The sequence below is a fragment of the Mus pahari genome, chromosome 6 (genome assembly GCF_900095145.1).
Source record: "Mus pahari chromosome 6, PAHARI_EIJ_v1.1, whole genome shotgun sequence".
Lineage (NCBI taxonomy): Eukaryota > Metazoa > Chordata > Mammalia > Rodentia > Muridae > Mus > Mus pahari.
In genome coordinates this window covers 92,552,592-92,561,522 of record NC_034595.1, presented here as the reverse complement: position 1 = coordinate 92,561,522, position 8,931 = coordinate 92,552,592, and the positions used below count along the sequence as shown (strand labels likewise).

The window sequence follows — 8,931 nt, the reverse complement described above, 5'->3', positions numbered from 1 at the left end:
TTGTGAACCATCATGTGGTTGCTGGGATTTGAACTCAGGACCTCTGGAAGAGCAGATAGTGCTCTTAACCGCTGAGCCATCTCTCCAGCCCCCAGAAAAAAATTTTTGTCTGACACAGGAGCATTGCTCTTTGGGGTCTGGGCCTGGCCCACACATAATCTCTCAATCTCTCACTCTCTCTCAGGCTAGTTAAAGTACACAGCAACTAACTATAGTGACTCAGACCTGAGGTAGCTTAGCCAGGCTCATTCCAGCCATCCTGGAACCAAAGAGTTGGGCCAAGATGATGAGCCCAGAAACTCTGAGGCATGTCTGGCCATGTCAGTTATTCACGGTGATAGCCACAGTAATAGTGGAAAGGATCTATTGCTCAGATCCTAAGGAGAGCATCGCGTAGAGAGCCATTGAACCAACTAACCAAGACCTAGGTTTGATTCCTGGACAAGTGCAGCTAACTCAGTTAAGTTTGTTTTGCTCTGTTTTGTGTTCTGAGACAATGTCTCACTGTGTAGCCCTGGTTAGCCCTGGTTAGCCTGGAACTTGTTACATAGACCAGGCTTGCCTCAAATGTCCTAGGTCGGAGTGCTAGGATTGTAAGTTTATGCCACCAGGCCTGGCTTAGCCCATATTTTTTTCTCTCTATTTATGCAACAGTGTCTTGGCTCAGTAGCTCAGGCTGGCTTTGTGTTCACAGTCCTCCTGCTTCTGCCTCCTGGGTGCTGGGACTACTGAGTTTACACCAGCAGGCCTGGCTGCTCTCTCGGGTCTATCACCTAGAATTTGTAGGCCTGCTCAGGAGTCATTCACGATATCCCTCCCCTACTCCCTGCCAGCAGCAGGCCACCTTAGACCTCCCACCTTGCACTCCTGGGACCACACACACTGGAGATTGCCTCTCTGACCCAGCCATTTCCCTCAGTGGCACTCAAAGTGTCCCCTCCCTGCCCCCTGTGTTGCAGGGTCACCAAGAAGAAGAAGATTGGCAAGAAGAAAAAGACCAAGCTGGAGGAGGATGCGAGCCCACTGCACCCCACCTCTAGTCAGCAGAAATGTGGCCAGCAGGGGGAAGGTGACAGACTTGTGGGCACCCCAGGCCTGGCGAGGGACCCTTCAGACACTACACTTGCCTCCCCACAGGAGCAAGGGGAAGGACTCAGCAGTACGGCTGGGAGCAGCGAGCTCTCAGAGCTCAGCCAGATGGGCTTGCTGATCCCCGAGATGAAAGACACCTCCATGGAGTGCCTAGGACAGCCACTGAGCAAGGTCATTGACAAACTCCACGGCCAGCTGGACCCTAGCACCTGGTGCTCCCATGTGGATCCTCCTGATCAGTCCTTTCGGGCCGGCTCTCCGGGCGAGGCCCCGGAGAAACCACCATTTGGCGACTTTAGTGAGGGGCTTCCAGCCCCCATGGACTTCTACCGGTTTACAGTCGAGAGTCCAAGTACTGTTGCACCAGGTGGCGGCCACCATGACCCTCCAGGGCCTAGCCAACCGCTGCATGTTCCTGGTAGCCCTGCGGCTGCTCTCCAAGAAGAAGAAGGAGGAAGAGGAGAAGGACAGACATCTCAGCCCCTAGAGGACCGACAAGGAGAGGCGATTCAGGAGGCAGAGCCTCAGGAACCGGACAGCCAGTTGCCACTGGTCAGCCAGGAGCCCGTGCCCGAACCTGTGTCCCAGCCTGAACCTGGAACCCACGAAGCTCTTTGCAAGCTCAAGAGAGACCAGCCCAGCCCTTGTCCGAGCAGTGCTGAGGACTCCGGGGTAGAGGAGGGCCAGGGTAGCCCCTCAGAGATGACGCACCCCTCAGAGTTCAGGTGAGGGCTGTGCGGCATCTGCCAGTCCAGCAGGGATGGCGGATCTAGCCTGCTGTGGGAGGTGGAAAGGAGGGTGACCTCCTGCCTGGCCTGACCCCTGCGCCTCCCTACCCTTGTTCCTGACACAGAGTAGACAACAACCACTTGCTCCTCCTCATGATTCACGTCTTTCGAGAAAACGAAGAGCAGTTGTTCAAAGTAAGTCCCCGAATCGGGAACCGTCCATCGGCACAGGAAGGCGGGTTGAGTCACCCACTCTGTTCAGTGCGCATGTGGGTCCCATGGGGCGGGCCCTCGAGCTGACCGCGGTTTGCCTCGGCCCGTAGATGATCCGGATGAGCACAGGGCACATGGAGGGTAATCTGCAACTGCTCTACGTGCTACTCACAGACTGCTATATCTACCTGCTTCGGAAAGGTGCCTGCCACCCCAGGCCAGGGTGGGCGGGGCTGGGCTCCTTCCCAACCCCCACCGTAGGCTTGAAAGTGTCCAGAGGGAGGTATTGCTAGCTGGGCTGGGCACCCTATCTGTCATTCTGCTACACAGTCACTTCCTGTTGCGGGGCAGGGAGGGCTGGGTCTTCGCTAATGGGGCTGGCAGAGGAGGATAAAGAGGCCAGCCGGGGTAATAGGCATTCCCGTCTCCTCTCTCAGGGGCCACGGAGAAGCCATACCTGGTGGAAGAGGCTGTTTCTTACAATGAACTTGACTATGTGTCGGTGAGTCCAGGCTCTGCAGTTGGTGTACCCACCTAAGTACGGGGCTTCTCAGGCGAGCCCCGCCCAGAGCTGTAACGCATAGGCCACGGGCACCAACATCCACAGAGGCCTTCCTACACGTGCTGCTGGGGATGGGAGTCAAGGGCGATGACGCCTCTTCCTGTCCCAGATCTCTGGCCATCTTCCCTAACTCGTCCAGACCCCCAGTCTTGGTCAGAGGCCTTCTTAGTCGTGACCCCCGCCCCCAGCAAGTGGTTTCTCCCTTCCCAATCTCAGTCAGCCCTTACTGAGTACACCCTTTACGGCAGGCAGCGGCCAAGTCCCATGTGTTTTCCTGCAGGTTGGCCTCGACCAACAGACTGTCAAGCTGGTGTGCACCAACCGCAGGAAGCAGTTTCTGCTGGACACGGCCGACGTGGCCCTGGCTGAGTGAGTGTCAGCCCCCGCCCCTCACCAGGACAGGAGAATCAGCATCTACCGTGGGCATGGCCCTGGCTGGGGGTAGGAGGGGACACCAATCTGTCCCCACCCCCCCACGAGCCTGCGGTCTGCTCAGAGAGGCAGGGAAGTGGACAGTCACTGACCGACTGACTCACGTCAGCTCAGTGACCTCAGCCCCTCAGGACCCATGGATAGGATGGGGGCTGGTGTGAGATCCGATGGGAGGGGAGGCACAAGAGCTGGGCTGCTGTCCCGGGCGTATGGCCTGGACTACTACGGACATGGGAATCCCATGTGAGGAGGTCACCTCTGTACTGATGGGAGTGGCCAGATTCTACTGTCCCAGCAGTCTGGTAGCCTCCTGCTAGAAGCCAAGGCCACTTGGACACTAGGAATGGTCAGGCCCTTTCTGGGCACCATGAAGTGATGCAGGGCTCTGACCCCGTCACACCTATCCACCAAGGACCTGTCTCCAGGCCTCTGACAGCAAACCGTACTCCCTGAACAGGCTCTTCTTGGCATCTCTGAAGTCAGCCATGATCAAAGGTTGCCGGGAACCGCCCTACCCCAGTGTCCTGACTGATGCTACCATGGAGAGGCTGGCGCTGGCCAAATTTGTCGCCCAGGAGTCTAAATGTGAGGTTAGTAGCTGGGGCGGAAACCCCAGTGCTGTCCCATTGGCCTGCCTTAAGGCTCACTGTTACACACGGGGCCGGGGCCGGGCATCTCCCAGTCTCCTGGGAAGGGCTTTCTTCTCTAGGTTCTCTCCTCTTGTCCACTTGGCTATGTCCCGAGGTGGCCTTGTTCTCACAGTGGCCGTTCCTGTGGCTGGGTCATGGGTAAGCTGAGGCCTGGCATGGGCTCTGCCAAGGCTTCACCTGCAGTCGTCCATCGCCTTCACCCCCAGGCATCTGCCGTGACCGTGCATTTCTATGGGCTTGTGCACTGGGAGGACCCCATGGAAGAGGCCCTGGGCCCTGTTCCCTGCCAGTGCTCACCCGCCGAGGGCACCATCACCAAAGAAGGCATGCTGCACTACAAGGCCAGCACCTCCTACCTTGGCAAGGAGCACTGGAAGGCCTGCTTCGTGGTGCTCAGGTGGGAACCCCCCCCCCGCAGCTGTGGGTCCAGGCATGTGTCAAGTCCCTAGCTGGGAAAGGCCCATGGGCGGGTGCCACCCTTTGCCACGGCGTGTGGGCTCACCCAGGGATAGAGAGCTTCTCTATACAGCCAGTTCTCTGGGCCCAGGATTCCCAGGGGCAATGTTCTCCATAGGCACACTTTCTCACCCCTCCATAGAGAACGGGTCCCTGGTTCCCATCCCAGCCAGTATATGGGGAATTCCTGGGATCTTCTTAGTCAGGCCTCACCTCACTGTAACTGTAACCCTGTAGCAATGGGATCCTCTACCAGTATCCTGACCGCACAGACGTCATCCCCCTGCTCTCCGTGAACATGGGGTAAGTGTCCCAGGAAAGGGGACTGTGCAGGTGTCATGGCTAGGTGTCCTGCCCAGGGGTCAGCTGTGGCTGACTCCGAAGCCTGGAGTCCACTGTCCTTCTGTCCCTCTCCTCGCCTTACCCAGTAACCCTGACTAGTGCCTTGGGCTTCCCAAGCTTCGAGATGGCAGGATGATCGAGGAGGCACCTTTTTGCCTAGAGAAAGAAACCCCGTTCCAGGAATTCCAGCCAATGAGAGGCAGGTGACCAAGGACGTGGGAGGGCGGGCACTGGTTCTGAGCAGGTGCAGTGAGTGCCTTTGTAATCTTTCCTGGCTGTTTCTGGGAACCCCAGGGGAGCTTGGTAATTCTGGAGATAAAGGTTGTCAGGTCGAGTGGCTCACTTCAAATCCAGTGTGGGACATAGACATATGCTACATACATCCTCTGCTACACAACAAGTTCCAGGCCAGCCTGGGCTGCATCAGACCCTGTCTTAAAAGAAAGAGAAAAGCGGTTACACACACACACACACACACACACACACACACATGCACTCACGCGCGCGCGCGCGCACACACACACACACACACACACACACACACACGCACACACACATGGTGGGCTAGCCAAACTTGTACAAGCGTCCCTAGAGTCCGAGGTCCAGTGCCAGGGCACCTCAGCCCATCCCAGGGTCTCCCAGCCCTGCCTCCACCCTCCCATTTCACCTTCTTCCTCTGGCCCAGTGGGGAACAGTGCGGTGGCTGCCGGAGATCCAACACCACGGATCGGCCCCACGCCTTCCAGGTCATTCTGTCTGACCGGCCCTGCCTGGAGCTAAGCGCCGACAGCGAGGCCGAGATGGCTGACTGGATGCAACATCTCTGCCAGGCCGTGTCTAAAGGAGTAAGCCCACCCGTGTCCACCATCATCCACCCAGCCCGGTCCATCACCCCTGCACCCCACCCTTCACCCCTAAGGGAGAGTCTACAGGGGATTCTTGATGCAGGCCACTCTGGAGAAGCGACCTGCCTCTCTTACCTTCTGCCAATGTCCAGGTCATACCCCAGGGCATAGCTCCCAGCCCCTGCATCCCTTGCTGCCTGGTGATCACAGAGGACCGCCTCTTCACATGCCACGAGGATTGCCAAACCAGCTTCTTTCGCTCCCTGGGCACGGCCAGACTGGCAGACATCACTGCCATCTCCACGGAGCTGGGCAAGGAATACTGTGTCCTGGTGAGTGGGCAGGAATGGGGGCACCGGCTTTGCCCCAGGAAATCCATGCATATTCATTCACCCAGGACCTGCTGCCCCCTAGGAGTTTTCCCAGGATAGCCCACAGCTTCTTCAGCCTTGGGTCATCTACCTGAGCTGCACTTCCGAGTTGGACCGGTTCCTGACTGCCCTGAGCTCTGGGTGGAAAGCCATCTACCAGGTACCTAGCTGTCCTTGGAGCCTGGCCTCGCCTGGAAGGTTCTGGAGACAGGAATTTGCCAACAGCTTTAGATAGTCAGAAACTTTGGGCCCCGTTGTCAATGTGTCTGTCAAAACTAAAAATACCACCAGGAGCTGCGGTTCCTGACCTGAGCTCCAGTCACCATGGGGTTCTTGGTGAGTCTGGTGAGATGCAAGACAGGCCCTCCTCCACCCCGGAGCTGGAATAGTTTCCAGCCCTGGAGAAGTGGTGACTTGCTTTTCTTTTTGTTTTGTTTGTTTGATTGTTTGTTTGTTTTTGTTTTTAAAGATTTTGTTTATTGTGAGTACATTGTTGCTGTCTTCAGACACACCAGAAGAGGGCATCTGATGCCATTACAGATGGTTTCGAGCCACCATGTGGTTGTTGGGAATTGAACTCAGGACCTCTGGAAGAGCAGTTAGTGCTCTTAACCACTGAGCCATCTCTCCAGCCCCTGTTTTTTTGTTTTTGAGACAAGGTCCTACTGTACATCTCTGGCCAGCCTGAAAACTCACAGGGAAAAATCTGCCTCTGGCTCCTGGGATTAACGGCATGTGCCACCACACCCAGGGAGAGGGACTGTTTTATGCACCGTGCTCCCTGCACCCTGTCATTCTGGGGCAGCTCTAAACTGAGCCAGAGATGGAAAACAGCCAAGAACAGATCCCCTCACCCAGTGAATTCCAGGTGGACTGGAGAGCTGAGCCTCGGGGTCTGTGCGCTGAGCAGGAGGGAAACTCACAACATGGAAGGTGTTCCCAAAGGGGTGTGCAGGGCCCTGAAGGTCTTCCAGGCTCCTGGGAGAACAGCCAATAGCCCTGTGCTTTCTGCTTGTCCAAACACAGGTAGACCTTCCTCACAAGGCCATCCATGAAGCTTCCATCAAGCAGAAATTTGAAGACGCCCTGAGCCTCATCCACAGCGCCTGGCAGCGGAGTGACAGTCTCTGCCGTGGCAGGGCCTCCCGGGACCCCTGGTGCTGAGGCACGGCTGGGCAGCACTGTGGGCAGACCGGAAGGAGGCGGGCTGACCGACTTCTGCACTGCGCGTTGTCCCACCATGGTGTTTCGGGGCCGGGGGTCGACGGCCCACTGCTGCCTTGGGGTGGCAGAGCCACATGGTGTGGCTAGAGACAGGAATTCAGAGTCGGTGCCTGGCACCGTAGGCACCCTGCCCGCTGGTAGTGACTAGCGGTCACTGGGGCAGAAGGTCTGAGCCCTGTGGGCTCTGTAGACACTTGGTGTCCCCTGGCCACCACTTGAGTCCTCACCATCTGCTCAGGGTGACGGAGAGAACGACCGCATCCATTTAAGAGGGAGCAAAGAGACGGGGAAAGTGGGTGCGCCATCTTCCTCTCCTGGGTCAGGGGCCTGGGCAGATGGTCAGGGCCCCCTGGGGGGTCCTGAGTGCCCAGCCACCCTTGTTCGTTTTTGAACAGTGTCCCCATCACACAGGGAAAGGCAAACACTAGAAATCTGTGCATGCCCCCTCTCACGAATGCACCCCATGCAGAGCGGCCTGCCTCGCACAGCCTGGGCCCAGCCCGCAGTCCTCCAGGGCTGCCAGGAGGCCCTGCATGTCCACAGCCCTGCCTCTCCTCTTCCTCAAATACAGCAGAGCTTGTAGGACCAGGCGTCAGTTGGCTCCTCTTGCCAGGAGCAATGGAGAGGGTCGGAGAGGGGAGCAGAGCCCATGAGCGCGGTAGCTTCTTTGACACCTGATGACCCCTGGTTGGCTGGAGCTGGCCCTTCGCGGGGTCTCTGTTAGGTCCCTTGAGGGACGGGTCAGGTGGCTTGGGTTTTGTTTTTTTTAAATAAAATTGATGTTATATTGCTGAGTCTTGTTGCTGGCCCTCTTTCGGTGTGAGGGGGGTGGAAGAGCGCCCCACCCCCTCTCCATCTCCATTGTGTGGATGGGCACACACACACACACACACACACACACAGAGGGAGAGGGAGAGGAAGAATCAGCCGCAAGTTGGCTCTGCTGCCTGGAGGAGGAAGGGCCTGGAAGTCCCTGTGCCTTTCGGTTTCCTGCAGGGCCACCACAAGAGGGAGCCTGGTGGCTTGGTTGTTAAGATAAATGGCTAGAGTCACCAGGTTTACTCCCCACAGGGCCCTCATCATTCCATTTCGGCCCACACAGGGACTCTGCAGTTTGGGATGAGCGCGGCTGAGGCACTAGAAGCCGGGGCACAGGAGGGGTGTAGATCACCTTCCACTGGGTGCAGCAGGCTTTTGACACGTCACTCTCCCAGGGCCCTTCTGGACTCCCCCCTCCGCCCCTATGCAGCACCATCTCCACAGAGGTTACCTGCCCTTACGAGTGGTAAAACCAGGAAACGGAGAATTCTAGAGCTAAGAATTCACTTGTATGGTTTTTAAATGCACGCACTGGTTTGCATACTGTGTGCAGCCTGCACAGACGGGGTTCATCTGGATGTCGAGCGTCTCTGTGCTGCGTACACCTTTAGGCACCTGGCTTTCATGGCGACTGGAAGTGGAGCAGGATTTGTGTTCAAGTAACCCTTTTTTAAATAATGGCCCCTAAAGCTGCCCTCAGTGTCTGTCGTGTGTGTATCCTCTCTCACACACATGCGTACACACACAGGGTAACCTAAGCTATAAAGTGAGGCCCTGTCTTTTTAAAAGAGGAATTCTGGGTGTGGTGGTGCATGCTTTTAACTCCAGCACTTGGGAGGCGGAGGCAGGCAGATCTCTCTGAGTTCCGGGCCAGTCTGGTCTCCATAGTTCCAGGACAGCCAGGGCTACACAGAGCAGCCCTGCCTTAAAATAAAATAAAATTAATGGGATTGGAGAAATTGTTCAGTGGTTAGAGCACTGAACTAGCTGTTCTTCCAGAGGTCCAGGGCACCCACCTACATGGTAGCTCAGACCCGTGTGTAACTCCAGTTCCAGAGTATACAAAACCCTCTCTGACCTCCATGGGCACCAGACTCACACACACACACACACACTCACACACACTCACACACACTCACACACACACTCACACACACTCACACACACACACTCACACACACACACACTCACACACAC

At 56.8% G+C, this 8,931-nt stretch overlaps 1 protein-coding gene across 2 annotated transcripts in view; it reads left to right on the top strand.

The window, feature by feature from the left end:
- The window catches only part of Plekhm2 (pleckstrin homology and RUN domain containing M2), a 41,400-nt gene extending 33,678 nt beyond the window's left edge, over window positions 1-7,722 (top strand). Inside the window, exons 8-19 of one of the 2 annotated variants that reach the window (XM_021199756.2) lie at window positions 960-1,817; window positions 1,946-2,015; window positions 2,144-2,234; window positions 2,471-2,535; window positions 2,876-2,964; window positions 3,485-3,617; window positions 3,884-4,074; window positions 4,371-4,436; window positions 5,161-5,320; window positions 5,473-5,652; window positions 5,735-5,851; window positions 6,718-7,722. In XM_021199756.2, coding sequence (XP_021055415.1) covers window positions 960-1,817; window positions 1,946-2,015; window positions 2,144-2,234; window positions 2,471-2,535; window positions 2,876-2,964; window positions 3,485-3,617; window positions 3,884-4,074; window positions 4,371-4,436; window positions 5,161-5,320; window positions 5,473-5,652; window positions 5,735-5,851; window positions 6,718-6,855 — 2,158 coding nt within the window. In that variant the 3' untranslated portion in view covers window positions 6,856-7,722. The remainder of the gene's footprint in view (window positions 1-959; window positions 1,818-1,945; window positions 2,016-2,143; window positions 2,235-2,470; window positions 2,536-2,875; window positions 2,965-3,484; window positions 3,618-3,883; window positions 4,075-4,370; window positions 4,437-5,160; window positions 5,321-5,472; window positions 5,653-5,734; window positions 5,852-6,717) is intronic. The other variant, XM_021199754.2, reaches the window with a different exon arrangement.
- The last annotated feature ends 1,209 nt before the right edge of the window (window positions 7,723-8,931 follow it).